This window comes from Rutilus rutilus, assembly GCF_951802725.1.
Source record: "Rutilus rutilus genome assembly, chromosome: 20".
NCBI lineage: Eukaryota > Metazoa > Chordata > Actinopteri > Cypriniformes > Leuciscidae > Rutilus > Rutilus rutilus.
The window spans coordinates 21,405,136-21,423,034 of record NC_140225.1 but is presented as its reverse complement, the minus strand read 5'-3'; the positions used below and the strand labels follow the sequence as shown (position 1 = coordinate 21,423,034).

At 39.2% G+C, this 17,899-nt stretch overlaps 1 protein-coding gene across 1 annotated transcript; it reads left to right on the top strand.

Moving 5' to 3' along the window:
• Nucleotides 1–841: 841 nt before the first annotated feature.
• sgpp1b (sphingosine-1-phosphate phosphatase 1b) lies at nucleotides 842–16,317 on the top strand. Its single transcript, XM_084392130.1, has 3 exons — nucleotides 842–1,791; nucleotides 10,236–10,325; nucleotides 15,407–16,317. Exons 1-3 carry the CDS (start codon nucleotides 1,117–1,119, stop codon nucleotides 15,956–15,958), a joined length of 1,317 nt encoding a protein of 438 aa, XP_084248256.1. The 5' UTR covers nucleotides 842–1,116; the 3' UTR covers nucleotides 15,959–16,317.
• Nucleotides 16,318–17,899: the final 1,582 nt, after the last annotated feature.

The following is a 17,899-nucleotide window of genomic DNA, read 5'->3' as shown; positions in this document are numbered from 1 at the left end:
TATCCAGATTATTTTGAAATGAAGCTATTTTTTGTTTCAAAGAGAACATTATTTCCTCAGAGAATTTAGTGCTATTTTGCCAAAAGATTTAAAAGTAGCATATACGAGAAATGTCTATTTTCATGGCACTGCGGTCAAATAAAATCAAATATTGAATGTTTCACTCAGTCCTTTTTCTTTATCTGTGTAAATAAATATATGCTATGCAAATACAAAAGTTATGATTTCATAATAATGTATCACATTTATCATCATGTGCGGCCGCCCCCGAGTCCGTAAAGTGATGACGTCATCGCTACGTGAACGTCTCCGCAACAGTGGAGTTGCTAAACGTTTCCTACACAAAAGTTAACTTAATTACTCCAGAGGGCGCTTTGCGGCACAAAGAAGCCGAACTCCCCGTTGAGCTGCATTAAAATATCATGTCTTTTTGGTTCTACTGTTGACATATGTAGCCTACACTAAAAGCATTTTCGTTCAAACCTATTAATCCCAACGATTAGCACTTGACGTCTGCGTTTAAACCAGCCCACGCAAGATCTTTTAAATGATCCTAAAATAACAAGATTTGGCAATCAAACCTTTAGCTCTGTGAAAAGTAGCAGCCACCACGTGACAATGCTGGCTCTCCGATGTTTCAGGAACTGCTGGGTACTATTTAAAATGCAAGTAGGGACAATAATTGGATGAAATAGTATTTAATTAATATAAAAAAATCGATGAGGTGAAATATTAATCTTTTTTTATTTAGAACCATGGTACCTGACCAATCACAGCCAATAACCGGCTTCTAAGCCCCTCCCATTTTGAATCTCCTAAACTTGCTTTCTTCGTTCTCTCCACCCGTATTTCTATTGCTCGCACGGATCTGTCAGTAACCGGATACGGCGTGGGGTCAGTAATAAGTAGTTTTTTCGTGTTAATTTTCTCCTCATGTGTCAATGAATATTTTTATCAGTTGTTATAAGTCTATTTGTCTCGTTTAGATCGGGGTTTTGTAATTATAAGTACGGGAATGGTTTAATAACCCACACCCACAGCACGGTTCACTCTCGGTAGCTCCAGCTTATCCCGGTCTTACCAGGTGGCTTCAACTTGCGCAGTCTGTCGCTAAACATGGCAGGGGGGTTTAAAATGCGATTCGTGCAGCTCATGCACTATTTGCAGGACCCTCAGCACGTCGCGCGTTTCCAACAGCTATGCGGGGTGCGCGGAACCGACACACGTGACAAAATCAGTAACGGGGTAACGGGCACGCGCCACGGGGATGTTGATAACGGAGGCGGGGATGCCACCCGCCGTAGACCAGCAGGAGCAGAGACCGACAGGGAGAAACGCAATAACGGCGTGTCGAACGGAGCTGCGGGAGAAACCGGGCGGCCACGGGATAAGGACGAGGACGACGCTCAGGGATCCTCGGTGAAGCCGTTGCGCAGAAACTCTCTCACCGGAGACGTCGGACAGGAGTTCATCATCGAGAATAAGTTTCTCTTCTACCTGTTCACGCTCGGTACCGAGCTTGGAAACGAGCTGTTCTACATTTCATTCTTCCCGTTCTTCATATGGAACATAGACGCATATGTGAGCCGCCGGCTCGTCGTGGTCTGGGTGTGGGTCATGTATCTCGGCCAGTGCACGAAAGATGTGATCCGGTGGCCGAGACCTGCCTCGCCCCCGGTGGTAAAGGTGGAGATGTTCTACAACTCGGAGTACAGCATGCCCTCTACTCATGCCATGTCCGGGACCGCCATACCCTTGTGCCTGTTCTTGCTGACCTACGGTCGATGGGAGGTAAGAACATCACGCCATTCAGAGTGTGCACATAACAGTTGGATGTGTGTGATGTCAATCATGAGTAATGAGTTTCATTGCATTAGATTATTATTATTTTTTTTAAACAAGTCTATTTATTTTGAAGACAAGCACAGTTTTCAAGCAAAACATACACAAATGCACTTTGATTGAAGAAAAAAGTTATTGCTATTTAGAAGTGAACTAGTACTGAGGAAAGGCTCTAGTGTTATTTGTTTGCAGATGCCACTTGATTAGATATTGTTATTAATTGGCATTCATACATATGAAGAGTTCAGATCCTCTAAAGTGCCATCTGAAATTTTCTTCTAGAATGATCATTTTTATCAAGCTCGTATATTTAAGTTCCGTAATTTCACTTAAATGATAATTAATAGGTAATTTTCATTGCCATTTAAGTGAAATTACGGAACTTAAATATACGAGCTAGATAAAAATTATCATTCTAGAAGAAAATTTAAAATGGCACTTAGAGGCTTTTGCATCTGAACTCTTCATATATTTTAAAGTAACAATGAAATATTTACAAATTCTTATTTTTATGGAATATTACAGTATTTATTATAAATGATTTGTCTGTGCACATTTGGTTTTAAATTCATGTGCCCTTATAATTATCAGAAACATTAAAGGTAGAGTAGGCAATTTCGGAGAGGCTAGCAAAAGCAAGCTAGCTTTGAAAGTTTTTTTATATATATAATGGTTTAAACAACAAAACAATACAACATACACTTTGGAGCCCTTTAGATCAAGAAGTCATCGCTGCAGCCTGTAGCGCAAAATCACGTACTTGATATCAAGTACATAGTTGATGATGCGCTATAGTAGGTTTCGATTATGTATGAAAGTTTAAACGCGCGATTACCTATTAGGCTACATTGGTACTATACGGTTATCCGGACCACACGTGACCACAACCGCTCTTGGTTGGTCGTAACCCCAGTGACGGGTAGGTTTAGGGGCAGGGTTGGGGTAGGTCATCACATGTGGTCCGGATAACTGTATAGTACCGCTACATTATACACAAATTATATTATTGTTATAAAAATCTGAATGACATATGACATCCACACGAACACGTTTTTTTCAATGCGCTTTGGCCGTTTGTCCTATCTCCTTTGTTTACATGAGGCGAATCTGTGCAATGGCGAACGTAGCCAAAATATTGCTGCTAATAACTGTGCTAACAGGGCTTATTACATAGAGATACATGCACAGTTCTCCAATTATATTGTGGAAAAAAGGTGTCAGAATGCAATACTACGCAGGTCACTGCTTATGAAAACATGTTGTTAGCCTACCAGAACCATAGACAGTATATAAACTGGACACAGCGACCCCATTAGATTCAACGGAGACAAGTGAAGTCAATTAGAAGCTCTTACTTCCTGGGGGTCGAGCGCACTGCGCATACTCAAACTGAGCTTGACGACGTAGATGTGACGTGAGCAACCCGTCTGTCTTCTAGTAGCTGTGCCAAGAGAAATCAGAATCATTCCCTTCTGAAACTTCCAGAGACGGAGAGTGTGAGTAGGAGGTGTCCATAAACTAGGAGCAGGAGCAACTTTTGCTATGTTTTCTGATTAATTATTTTGTCATTTTGCCTCCACGTCCCCCCGATTGCCCGCGAGCTTCTCCTCCTGTCCATACGGTAATTCTCTACTGTGCGACAGAGAGTCGCGTGGTTATAACGCAATCGTTAGCCTATTTTTTACAAAAATTGCTTCTACGGGGCCATAACGTAAGATACAAGGTAATCTTGTATACATTTTCCTTTTATGCCTTTTATACATTTTCGTGTTTCTTTAGAAATAAATAATGGACAAATGGAGTCTTTAAACGCCTCAGATGTGAAGTTATTCGGAGTCAATGGGATGCTAACAGCAGGTGGGGGTCCGCTAGCCAATGGCGGCGCTCGGGGAAACTTCAAAATAATATGAAACCCTGCCCCCCTGACCAGAACCAGTAATAACTTCTTTTTTTTTTTTCAGGCTTCTGATTGGTCAACATGGCTTTACGGTTAGGGTTATATCGCCACCTGTTGGTTTGGCATGCTCTTGACAGCGCTTATATAGCATGTTTATATGTGGACACGAATTTTTTTTTTATTATTATTTTTTAACGAAGGAGGAAAAACTCAGTTTATAAAAATAACCATGTACGTGTGGACTAGGCCTTTATTTGACAGGATATATTAATGGTTGACGAAGAGTTAGCAGTTTAGCTTGATGCCTGTAAATGTAAAAGCTTTAATGTTTAAATTCATCCACAACAACCATAACATGTTTTTCTCCCTACTGGCAGCTTCAAAGCTGTGTGCAATTTTGAATTGAATCAGTTTAGATATGCATTTTGTATTTTATCTCCAATGACACTGCCCACATTAGTGTTGTATTATGTAATCCATAAATTTACACAAGCACTGTAACATGATAGATATGCAGAGGTCGCACTATAACTAGTTATTCTAGCCGTTTCTCTCTGATTTTTGTGTCTATTTATTACACTTTTATTTGTATGCAGCACTGAGGACATTTTCAGATGAATAGGTGAACCGGTCCTGTTTAAAGGGCACTTTTAACCCTGTGTTAAGCTATGTATTCAAATTTGTGCTTTATTCATCAAGTATAACCAACTCTAACAAGTTCTAACACAGGGTAACGTATGTACAATGTGAAACAAAAAGGTGTTACAGACTTATTTTCTGTTATGTCTTGCTGTATCAAAATAGAGAGAATTTTATTTGAGTGTCTTATTAGTTAATTTGCAGCTCATCTCAACCTGATAACACCTATTACAAAGTAATGACATTGACCTTACATTGTAAAATCAGGAGAGGGTGAGAGTAAACTATTCTGACCTAGAAAGCAATGAAGAACAAATGCCACATATTATATTGTGATATAACCACATGATTCTATTGTTGGTGCACCAGTCTTTAACTATGTAATGAGACTGTTCTTGAGAAATGCCGCCAACTAATACAGAATGACCTTTAGAATACACAAACAACATTGACTGGTTTGACCCTTGAAAGTGCTAACGCATTTGTAACCTTTACGCTTTTATGTAACATTCCTCAGAAGTTGGCTACAGGCTCATATTATAATAAACAAACTGTATTTGGGAGGATTCAGTTGGATTGTTTGCAGGAAGATGATCTGGGAATGTTTGAGAGTTTCTGTGACTCTGCTGAGTCAGAGTTTACATGATAAAATAAACTGTTGCCTCATGGTGTTGTTTATAGGTGCAAATCTTCATTTTGTGAGTCATTTTCAAAATGACTTCATTTGAGTCTGTTTTACAGATGCTTTAAAAGGACAGTTCTCCTTAAAACGAAAGATCTGTCATGTCTTTCCAAACCTGCACTTACTTTCTTTCATGGAAAACTAAAGGAGAAGTTTTGCATAATGTTCATGCTGCTCTTTTCCATACAGTAAAAGTGGACGGGCACTGGAGGCTGTCAAGCTCTAAAAACATCAGTGCTTTGCTAGTGTATTCCAACAAATATAATAGCTTTGTGTGAGGAATAGACCTTTAATTTTTTTAGGTCACCAATTCACTTGTATTGCACGGAAACAAACAGCTGCTTGGACATTCTTTGCTATAAGTTACTTGAGTAAAACATGACAGAATTGTCATTTTTGTGTATATTTTAGATGTATATTCTCTGGTTCCACTGAGCCTGAGGTTATGCAGAGAAACTTTCATGAGACTCCAATCCTTGCTTTGGGTTTTAGAGACTAGTGGGACTAGTGAGTGTTCAAGGCAGCGTTGTTTAGTTTAGTCTTATCTGAGGGTGCTGAGATTGATTTTGGCCTACTCACTTGTGTCTTTACCGTCAGTCATCAGCAGACTTCCCTCTACTTATCTCATTCACTTCAATTCTGATTTATGCCTGTTCTGTCTCATCTTTCACGCTGCTATTCTGTTTTACTTTTTCTTATATCATCACTTAATTATTATTATTATTATTATTAGATATAATTTTATGATATTGTGAATGCAATGGCACCATTTACTTCTGGTAGCTCATTGCATATTGAAAAATGGAAGTCAGAAGAATACAGATCGTATTTATTTTTGCGTTAGCAAGCTGCAGTTTCACAATACATGAATTACACTTACGAATAACTAGCCTGGGTTTCCCCATGCTGCCTTGCGCGCAGCGCGATTTTTATTCACGCTGCTAGGCAGCCTGGATTCCATGGACCAGATTTTCGCCTCAGCGAGGAGACCAATCACAGAACGGGGAGGGAGAAGCAAGACGATGACGACGTCTATGCGACACACCGAAGCAGTTTGTTTATATCTATGGATCCAACATGGCATCAGATGCGAAGTTACCTTTCGATGCAGCCTTAGATAGTGTTCTAAGTAGTTTAGAACGCAAGTTTATTTCGTCTTCTTCCTCGTCGAATTTCTGTCGCTCTACATGCGTCACCTTGTATAATTGAAACGATTGGCTATGAGCTACGTACAGGCGCATTTGATAGACATTCGTAGCGCCCAATAAACGGCTCAGGGCGTTCGTAAACCACGCCTCAAATACGAGAAAATTAACATGTGGTTCCCAGACCAGGTCTGATGTTAGCCAGGCTAACGAATAACAGTAAAATGCTGCAAATAATTTTTTTCCCAAAGATTCTTAGGCATGCAAATTTAATTTGCGCTTACAATCTTATGTACACTTCCATAAATCTTACCAGCAATTGCATGCAATTCTTGCAATGACATCATTTTACCTTCATAGGCAGCATCATTATTTTACTATTACACAGAGGTTTAGTAGGTCTATTAGTTAAATCTGTTGACTTTAACAATCTTTGTTGCATTATAAAAAAGTTACTGTTTTCAATAAAAATGTTTTTACATGAAAGCATGCTTTTAGGAAGCACTTCTATAGAAATGATACAACCACTGAAAATGGGTAAAGCTCAACAATTTGCACATGGATCCACAAATTTGGGATCCCCATATCTCTGGGATTGGACCATATAGAGCCTTAAAATTTTAAGAACCAGAATCTAAAAATATATTGAGGTATCTTTATTACTTTATTATTACTTTATTACAGGCATGGCAACTTTGGGTGGAAAAACATGAAAAACATGCTGCTTCCCATTTTTGAACTGACAATGCAACAAGTATTACTAAAGACAACAGAACGTATTAATATACCTACCCATCTCTGTGTACAAACAATTCAAGGCTGCTGCTATCTTTCTAAAATCGTTTTCTCCCCTCTGTAATTTGGCTATGAATTTTAGGTGCAAATTGTAATTTTGACCCTGACCTGACACTCACACACTGTACATTTTCAGACTCCATCATGCTGTTATCATGGAAATTAGACACATTAATCATACATTTTTATTTTTGTATTTTTTTTGTATATTGTTTTTTCTGTGATTTTTGCCTTTTATTGTGACAGGACAGTATAGACTTGACAGGAAACGAGGTGGGAGAGAGACGGGGGACGGGATCGGGAAAGGTCCACGAGCCGGGCCTAGAACTCGGGCCGCCCGAGCGCAGCGGTTACAAAGCTACATGTCGGCACACTGACCACGAGGCCATCGGTGCCGACACAATACATGAATCATTTATAATATAGTTTATACACACACACACACACACAAAATCAAATCTTCTCTCACAAACCAGCATACACAGTTGCAGAGAGCTCACTTAAACACACACACACACACACACCCCCACACACAAAATCAAATCTTCTCTCACAAACCAGCATACACAGCTGCAGAGAGCTCACTTAAACACACACACACACACACCCACACACAAAATCAAATCTTCTCTCACAAACCAGCATACACAGCTGCAGAGAGCTCTCACACACACACACATAGTCTATAATCAGAGGCAGATGGTCAGCATATGAGGTTAGCTGAGGCTCAGATGAAAGGGAGGAAAAGATCTCTGTGAGTTGGTTCAGCATGTGGTCCAGTGTCTGTGTCATGTGGTCTCAGGTCATGAGGTGCGGTTCGGATCTCTGGTTCTTTTAATGGTTGTGTCTCTGATGTTTATCTGATTCTCTTGAGTCAGTGTTTACCCTACGGTTACACTGTATGACCCCAGAGAGGTGTGTGTTACAGCATGTTCATGTTCTGCTGTCAGAGAAAACCTATTTCAGACATAAGACTCTTCTCCATAATTTTAGAGTTCACTTTGAAATGTATCTTCAAAGTTAGTAATTTATTTAATGCATAGGTGGTGTAATGCTTTTCTTGTGATGGATCTTATCTTTTATCTGTTTGTTGACCAATAATAGTCATTATTTTTGCAATTCTGTTTTGTGATGCCAGTGGTGCAGCAATTGCATACTTCACTTCTTAAGTGAACAAAACTGTCTTTGAAACCACTCTTGCCTGAGAAGAGAATTTCACATAGCAGCTGTTTGTATGAGTTCTCCTTTTCTCTTTCATTTAGGATGGGATGTCTTTTGCAAGGCAACGCAGAAGTTAGAGGTTGGAAGGTTTGGAAAAATACCCCCAGTTTCACAGAGCTTGGGGGAAATCTCCTGTTCCCCTTTATGATGTTGCACTGAATGGAAATTTCCGAGTTAAAGCAGCCAGAGGTTTTACATGCTGTGTCATTTTCTTGGCAGCTGGGGTTTCACTGTAAATCCACCGCTCTACATGTTTAAACATGGACGTTAGTGCATGTAAATCTCTGCTGAAGTGTTTAAACTGCAGTAATCTGTCTGAGAGGGATGTAGGTCAGCAAACACACAGCCAGACGACATAATCCGAATGAACCACGACTGTAGGAATGTGTTGCTTTTTAGCTATTAGCCTAGTTTCAGCAATTTAATACAAATTAATGTTTTAAAATAACCTGAGTAAACCTGAGAAGGGGTTCACATACCTTGTTTACTGCATAAACTGCTCTACTGTTCAAACGCGTGTGGTCGGTATGCTTTTTTGTTGTTGAAATTAATACTTTTATTCAGCAATGATGCATTAAATTGATCAAAAGTGACAGTGAAGACATGTAATATTACAAAAGATTTCAGTTTCACGTAAATGCAGTTCTTTTGAAACTTTCTATTTGAAAAATGTATCACTGTTTCCAAAACACATTAAGGAGCATCTGTTTTCAACATTGATAATGAATGAGAAATGTTTCTTGAGCAGGAAATCAGCATAATGATTTCTGAAGGATCATGTGACAAAATTCAGCTTTGCCATCACAAGAATAAATTGCAACAAATATATCATTTAAATTGCAATAACATTTCACAGTATTGCTGTTTTTACTGTATTTTTGTTAAAGAAATGCATGTAAGCATAAGAGACTTTTGAAAAATAAAAACATTTAATCAACCCCAAAATCTTGAACAGTAGTAGGAATAAAAATGTGTTTATATTGAATGTTATTGTCATTCTAGACGTCCTGCTATTGATAATTATGAGCAAGTTTACAGAAAGTGTTTATGATAAAATGTCTTTTATGTTGTTATCCAGTGCAGTGGGTTGAGAGTGTAGCCGCTCTTTTTAAAGTTTCCCGCTGGCTATGGCTCTCTCTCTCTCTTTTTTTTTATCTGCCTGACCATCTTTTGCTTTGTGGGGTGGTAATTGTAGTTAAGTGGTTGTTTTATGGTGTGCTGAGGGTTTGACCTCAGTGTTTGTTGGTTGTATGGGCGTTTTTACCACAGGAGGGGTCCGTCTGTGGGCAAATGACATTGTGTTATGCAGCAAGTGATGAGGATGGTACAGTCATAGATACTACCATGGACACTTGAGACATATGGACACACATCCAGAACAGATACCCTTCAGCCTCATGAAAGCAGGTTAGCCTTAGCTGTGGTGTCACTGTGACACTGGGCCCACAGCCAAACATGAGGACATTGTGTGCGTGTGCGTGTGCGTGTGCGTGTGCGTGTGTGTGTGTGTGTATGTTTGCTTGATTCTTAGAACACCATCTGTGCATAAACTGTAATATTGTGTTACGGAGGACATTTTACACGTCTGGTACAAACCATAATAACACAACTCACAGAAATGACAGAGAGCGAGACAGGCAGATCTTCTTTCTCATCTGCCATCTGCTGTAGTCATGTGTGTGCAATAAAGATAAAAGCAAATCAGTCCTATCCTTTGCTGGTAATTCGTGTACAGTGATGGACAAGCTTGTACATTGCTTAACGCTTTTTAAAAAGGTTTCAAAATTCACTTTAAGGTATGACTGTATGCAATTTATGTTGTAGATCAATATGTGAATGGAATGTTAACAAAAGACTTTGTTTTACTCCTAAATTGGAAATCTGCATTTTAAAAATACGTTAGAAATTTCTGAGCTAGCCAGTGGTTAACATTTACACCACTGCTGATGAATTTCATTGTGAAATTTTGCAGAAGTTGTCTGTCTCATAGTAAAGTGTGTGTTTATTTCCACAGTATCCTCTGCTGCTGGGTCTCTCCCTGGCCTTCAGCTGGTGTTTCCTGGTGTGTTTGAGCCGCATTTACATGGGCATGCACTCCATACTGGTAAGACAAATTAAAATAAAATGAAAACAAAACATATTATTATTTTTTATTTAATAATTAAAGATTTTAAGGTGCAGTGTGTAGGTTTTTTTGGGATGCATGATAAATCTGAACCATATGTTTTACAGTTCGATTACCTTTGCCGTTATCTATTTCTCACTTAAATTAAACAAATTAGTTGGTTGTTTTGCAACAAAGTGGAGATAGTTCAAGAAAAAAAGTATACACAAGGGAGAGAGATCAGGGAAAATGAAGAAAGGGGAAAGGAAAAGGGAAGTGAAGACGTTCAAGAGAGAACTTAATAATTATATACAAAATTTATAATTTTGCACAGTCTAAGGATTTAGACTTATTTTCTTTTAAGTGACAGCCATACAAAAAATAGGGTTGTCTGTGGTTTCAAAATTGTTGTGGGTGTGTGGGATGGCCTGGATGAGTGTGAGATTTCCCAGCCTGAAATGATGTCCAAGTCCAGCCCTGAAAACATTAGTTTAATAAGAGGGTTAAATGCAAATTCATTATGAATTAAAAAAAATGTCCATACTGCACATTATAATGTTGTGATTCCTAAATTCATTTGTAGCATTTAATATTTTTTTTTATTGTTTTGTTTATTTAGGTAAAATAGCATATTTCAGTAGCCACTTCCATTTATCAGTTATCAGGCAAGACAATAAAAATGTGATTTAAAGGGGTGGTATAATGCCCCTTTTTACAATATGTAAAATAAGTCTCTATTGTCCCCAGAGTGTGTATGTGAAGTTTCAGCTCAAAATATCCCACAGATAATTTTTTACAGCATGTTAAAATGGTCTCTTTTTGAGAGTCTGTAAAAACGTGTTGTTTCGTGTGTCCCTTTAAATGCAAATGAGCTGCTGCTCCCGGCACAGAGGGCGGAGCTTCAAGAGCTGGTGTGTGTGTCAGCAGCTCCAGACAAGCACTAAAATGTCAGAAACTGTTCTGCCTTTTATGTCCAAACCGTAGTCAGACAATAATGGAGAGACTCAAGAAGTGACAACATGTACTGTAGAATGCAACAGGACGTTTCTGAGTGGTTAGTTGATAAATTTATATCTATCTTCAATTAGCATATTCTGTCATGATAATCTATAAAATCACTCGTGTGGGAACTGTTGTAAGATGCCTACAGAGTGACATGTTATTGCATTTGTGTTACGTACAGTATTGCATGTGAAAAGACGGATGCGACACCTTAAGCAGACTCACAAATGTGCTGAACTACAACAACTCTCCTCTTCTCAATATGGACTGCCAGGGTTTATGTAAATTTTAGTGATGCCACTAACCCAGGAGGAATGTCGTGTAGTCCCTACCAGCCGTTTGTTGTTGTCCTTAAAGGGGTCATATAATGTCATTTTTGTACAAGCTAATATGATTTTTTAGGGTCTAAATTAAAAGTTTGTAATAAACTTTAATTAAAAATTCTCATTAGTATTGTAAGAAAACACTCATTTTACCTGGTCAAAAACAGCTCTGTTTTCAGCCCGCCGTTTAAGTGCATGTGTCTTTAAATGCTAATGAGCTTTGCTCACCCCGCCCCTCTGTTCTGTGCATACACCGTTTGTAACACAATAACACAATAACCATAACGCGTTGTTTATTATAAACATGGGATTATGAATTATATTGAGAATGTCATACATAGAAAACATGCCGTAATGTACCCTGAGTGTAAACAGCCGCATTCATCGTGAAGCGTGCAGCAAGCGATTTGCAAAGATTAATATAAAGATTAATAAAACGTTACACTCACTCACTTCTTCTGGAGGTGCAGCAGGAACATGAATAGTTGGTACCGATCCTTTTTTCAGGAGCAGCTTCTTAGCAAAACCAGCTTTATACTGACCCTCGTTTGTAAAGCAGTCTGGTGAAATGATTCGCGCAAACATGAAAGCATTGACGTTGATCGTGGGGAATATTCCCTTCGAAAATAAACTCAGCCACTGCGTCTTCAGCGGTTCGGATTTAGGAACATCAAAATGACTGCTGTGTTCGTTATTACACCCAAGAACAGAACACCACAATCGCTTAGACGCCATTCTACTCAGTGCTCCAGCTATCAACACTGAACGCGCCGGTCCGCGCGGGCTATGATTGACAGCTCGCTCACGAGGGCGGGTCTGTGTTGAAACGCTGCTGTCAATCAACCATTGAGGGAGGGGCGTCGATTTTGTGACGTCACAAAATCGAACAGCTTGATTCAGGAGAGGGGGAAACATATAAGAAGATTTAAAAAAAAACACTGGATGGATTTTTATCATTTTATGATGGTTGTGTACAGGCACTGCCAACACACATTTCAGTACAATCAACTTGTAAAAGTGCATGTACCATTATATGACCCCTTTAAAAAACGATTTCTTTAAAAGCAAATATCTTCCTTTGCTTTGAACTTTGAGCGTTGTACTTTGCAGATGTTGTATATGCTCAAACAGCAACATTACACACTAACTAAAGTTAGAAAAGTGAAATCATAATGAACCACCCCCTCAAGAAGACTGCCGCTTTCATAAAGGCCAGGCATCGTAATGAGGTTCCTCATGGGGCGTGTGTGTGCATGTTCACCTTAAGGTGTCATGCTGGGAAGAAACAAAAAACCCTGGTGTATCTTTATCTTTACTCATCTAATCTTTCTTTTAGTGTGAATGCAGGTCAATTCAGTATGCCTTTGCTGAACGTTTTGTCATTTTGAAGGAAGATAACATATGGCTTGAATAATAAGTGAGTTTTTATGACTTGAGGCTACTAGAATAGACTGAGCGGCCTGGTATAACTATATCCATCTGTTTATGTCTCATGTTGCCTGATGCTGCCCCATAAACCCCATCCATTATAAACATGTGTGTTCAGACATGGGAAATCCCATTGGTGATGTTTTAAGTTTGACATCATCTTATTACTGTAATAAACGGTGTAATTTCACTGAATGATTTAATCTTTTGGCGAGTTGTCTGTCCGTCTGGATGACATGGTTTTTCCTCAGTCCTGAAAATGTTGTTTCATCTGGGTGTTCTGCTCCATGTCTGCTCTAAGCGGTAATGTTGCCCTCAGGGTGACCTCATCTGTCTGGTTGAACTGTTGGGGGGATGAGTGGCCGTTGCCCTAGAGATTATTCCCATGGAAACCGTGAGATTGTCTTAACATTCTCATAGACAAGAAGGGATTGTGAAACTTGTCAGATCTGACACTCTTTGGGAAATGATATGGGCAAATAAATGCTTATTACATTTTTTTTTATCTTGACTATGTTGCTAATCAACCACAAAATCATCAATATGTTTTAAAATTTATAAATTGACTGTTTCAAGACCCAGAGTGGCTCTAATCTTTCAAGCTTTTATCTCTAGATTTTATTCCTTTATCTTTACTGGAATGTAATTTTTAGCCCTTTTCTTATTTTCATAGAGTTTATTTATTTTCTTAATTTCATTTGCTTGCACAAATATGGCTTGCTGAAAGCTATGCCATACATCTGACGGTCGACACGGATTCACATTTTGACAGATAAAAAGAGTCACTAGGACTAAAGACAGATAGGATATCTCTCCATCTCACACAAACTCACAAGTACACGTATGCAAAAGCCCTGAATCCATGTTCCACAGCAGATGTGGAAAGTGAGCCCATCATGGTTAATGACTGATAGGTGAAAGAAAGAGGTGAGTTGTTTAGGTTAAGTGTGTGTTTGTATGAGTGACTGAAGGGGAGAGTAAATGGACATTGGCTAGTTAATATGTGTCATATTAATGATGTTTTAAAGGTGCAGTAAGCGATTTCTGAGAAACACTTTATATTTGAAATCAACCCAAACAAACACACACCTCCCTTCATTTCACTGCCCCCAAAATTTCCAAACATGCAATGCAAGAGTTGATGTCTTTTTAAAGGATCACGCAGACTTTTGGGGACTTTAGCTTATTCACCGTATCCCCCAGAGTTAGATAAGTCCATACATACCATTTTCATCTCCGTGCGTGCCTTAACTCTGTGACGCACCCACCGCTGGAGTGTACTGTACTGATTTGGATGTCTTGGTCGACTGAAGTCCTGAAATTTTCGACTAAAATTGACGTTAGGAAAAAAAACGTTAAATTAATTAGCTGCGCACTGTGCGCAGTACTTGGTAGCCTTGTTGTCCGCCTAAATGAATTATAAATAAACATAAAAAACTAGTAGGCTATTTGCAGTATATTAAATTGACCAAATTATTTTGCACTGAAATGAGTCTGACACACGAGTCTGTCGGCTCTGACAGCGTTGCATCACGTGCACCTGCGCAATATCATAGCCTATGATTTCCGAAAATAGTACTGTTGTCAACTAGTGATATCATCACAAGAACTTTTGAGGAATATGCAACATAATTTAGACAATTGTTTTTGTCAATCTATCATTTAGCCGCTCTGTGTGCAGCCGCTCTGTGGAGCTCAAGTTCATAGAATAGAGACACGAATAGATTATTAACTTAAAAAAAAATGCTGCCACACTGCCGATGTCTTTGTTGACATGGTAGAAGAGGACTGACTGACTATGAATTAAACGCTCTCACAATTAAATAAATAATATTCAGCAAACCTTCTAGTAGCCTACTTTCTTCAGTCTGTCTCTCTTCACCAGTGGGTTGGGCTAATCCAAAAGAAGTGAAAACAAGGGGGGTGTTCTGAAGACAGACTGTTGCCTGTGAAACAGGGGTGCTCTGAAAACACCCCCATTAACAATTAGTGCTTTCCACCTGATGAAATGAACGCGGCAAAACTGATGAAATGAACGCAGCAAAAAATCGACCAATCAGAATTTTGGTCGAGCCAGAATGTATCGACCAATAATCGACTAATCGACTGGGAGATTACAGCCCTAGTTTTTAGAATGAATTAGTTTATTATTAGGTCATATTTCCTTTATAGATTTACACGTGAAAAAAGTATTAGTTAAATATGTACATTTCTCTGTCAGCCTGTTTTAATTTCTTTTCTTTCTTTTTTTCTCTGCATTGCACCTTCATCTGTTTTCTTTTTATTCCTGTGGTTTGACGTTACTGTATTTGTATTTGTCTTCTTCAGGACATCATTGCCGGTTTCCTGTACAGTTTGCTGATCGTAGTGGTCTTCAGTCCTGCTCTGGAGATCATTGACACCTTCAACCGCACCCATCCCTACGCCCCGCTAATCATCATCTCTCTTCACGTGGGTCTGGGTCTCTTCTCCTTCACCTTGGACACCTGGAGCACATCACGCGGCGACACCGCCCAAATCCTGGGCTCTGGTGCGGGTATCGCCTTGGCATCCCACGTCAACTACCATCTGGGCCTATTGCCGGACCCACCTGCATCGATGTTACCCCTGCAGCCCCCATCTATCACTCTCAGCCTGTTCGCTCTCTGTCTACTCCGCTTTGTCCTGGGTGTCCTCATTCTCCTGACGACCAGAGCCGTAATGAAGGCTCTCACCATCCCGCTCGTCTGCTGGCTCTTCGGGATTCCCAGCGGCGACGTTCGGAAGGCCAGGCAGCACATGGAGGTGGAATTGCCATATCGTTATATCGTCTACGGAACTGTGGGTTTAAATGCACATTTCCTTGTGCCTTTCCTGTTTATACAAATGGGTCTGTTGTGATTGGGTGAAATAACCATCCAACTTTTCGGCCAATAAGAGCCCAGTTGGACTGCAGAGGCCCTTCCCTTCAAATCAATGATTGGATGGAACTAAAGCCAGTAACACTGTAACACTGTGCTGCACCTTCCAGATGTTCCTCAAATACGTTTTCCATCATTTATACTGTAGTTTTAGCAGATTTTCTATTCAAAAAACCTGTGTTTGGTGTTGATTCAGAGATTATGGCCCTTTTCGAAGCAGTTGCATGTAAAGTTCAGTAGCATGTCTATTCTCATCTAAAATCTGATTGTAAACATTTCTACCCTATAGGGTTTGTTATATTTTTCTCAAGCAATACAGCAGTTTTGCTTATTATCATTAACTTAAGAGGACTTTTGACTAATCTTTTGATGAGTTTTGTTCATGCCACAGTAGGACGACTCAAACTCTTGCATCAAGAGTTGACTGAAATCTTTCTTGCGAAGGTGTGACAAGGAAATCTCTGTGATGGATCGCCTGAAGCTGACGCCAGCTTTTGTTTCTTGTTTGCAATATAGAATCTGAAATGTCATATGTCAAATGAAAAGGCCACCCAAGCATGACGGTTAGTGGTTGGGTGCAGCGTTGATCTTTGTTGTACTTTAGTTGCAGTTTAGTTTCGAATCGAAAGCAGGTTGGACTATTTCTCTGAAGACTATTGTAATGATAGATGCCTTAATGGGTTTCTTTGCACAACAATTACAATTCTGTCATCATTTACTAAACCTTACAACATTCCATAATTGACTTTCTTCTGTTGAGCACAAAAGAAGATATTTTGAGAAATGTCTGTGTGTTTTGTGTATATAATGGAATTCAATGGGCTCTAATGTTAATTGGTTCCCAACGTTCCTCAAAATATCCTATTTTGTGTTCCACAGAGAAACAAAATCATACATGAAGGTGAATAAATAATGATAGAATTTTCATTTTTGGGTGAACAATCCCTTGAACTGACCACTCAAGAACCAGTTTCTCTAGGCATTAAAAAGGTGATGCACTAGTGATTTATTCTGAAAAATGTTAAATCTTAAATCAGTTTAACATTGATGTTCTTAGATTGAATACATGTCTGGCTCATAAATCAGAATTATTCTTGGTCTTTTTATATCTCAGTCTGCTTTTATTCCGTGTTTTTGTTTGTTTTTTGCAAAGAAAATCAGCAATGCTTTCCCTACTAGCATTTAGCTGTGTTTTCAGTCAGGTTGAAACGCAAGTAAATGTCAGGTTTGCCACTAAACCTATGAATAATTCAAGCTGCCTTTTGATAGTCAAGGTTGTTTAATGTGTAGTTAAGATGATTTTGTGATACTGATTTAAATGCACTGTTCCCAGATTGCACTGCTCTGCTGCCTGCTGTTGTCACTAGGATGACTTTATAATGGGGTCAGGCTTGCGTGACACTGCTGTGTTTTTATTCTTCCTGTGGCCTTTTGTGTCTTTGTTCAAGCGCAAGTTCCTTTTTTCGAGATAAGAGTGGCTTCCCAATTCCTCACTTCTGTAAACAGGATTGTTTTGGATTCTCTGAATAATGAGAAAACCGTGATTCCACCAAGTGTGGCCGCAGAGCAATGTTGACCTTTGACTCTTTCACCTAGAACAATGGAGATCTCAAGTCATTTGAAGGACGGAGGTTATATTTCAGAGACAAAGGACGGAGGTTGTATTTAGGCCAGAATATAAGAAGATCCATTGAGGAGCGTTGCTTTCTGGACCAATTGTTGTAGTTTCTTTACTGCGTGACTCTTTCTGATGAAGTTCGTGGATTGAAGTAGTTTGACTGTAGCATTTTTCCCTCTCAGGCCTATGTAATGTGATTATCACCAAATATGAGTACTTTCTGTAGCTGTAAATCCATTATGGGGGTAATTTTTCCCATAAGCCCCCACACCGAATCTGCAGACTTTCAAAACATTGGTTTGC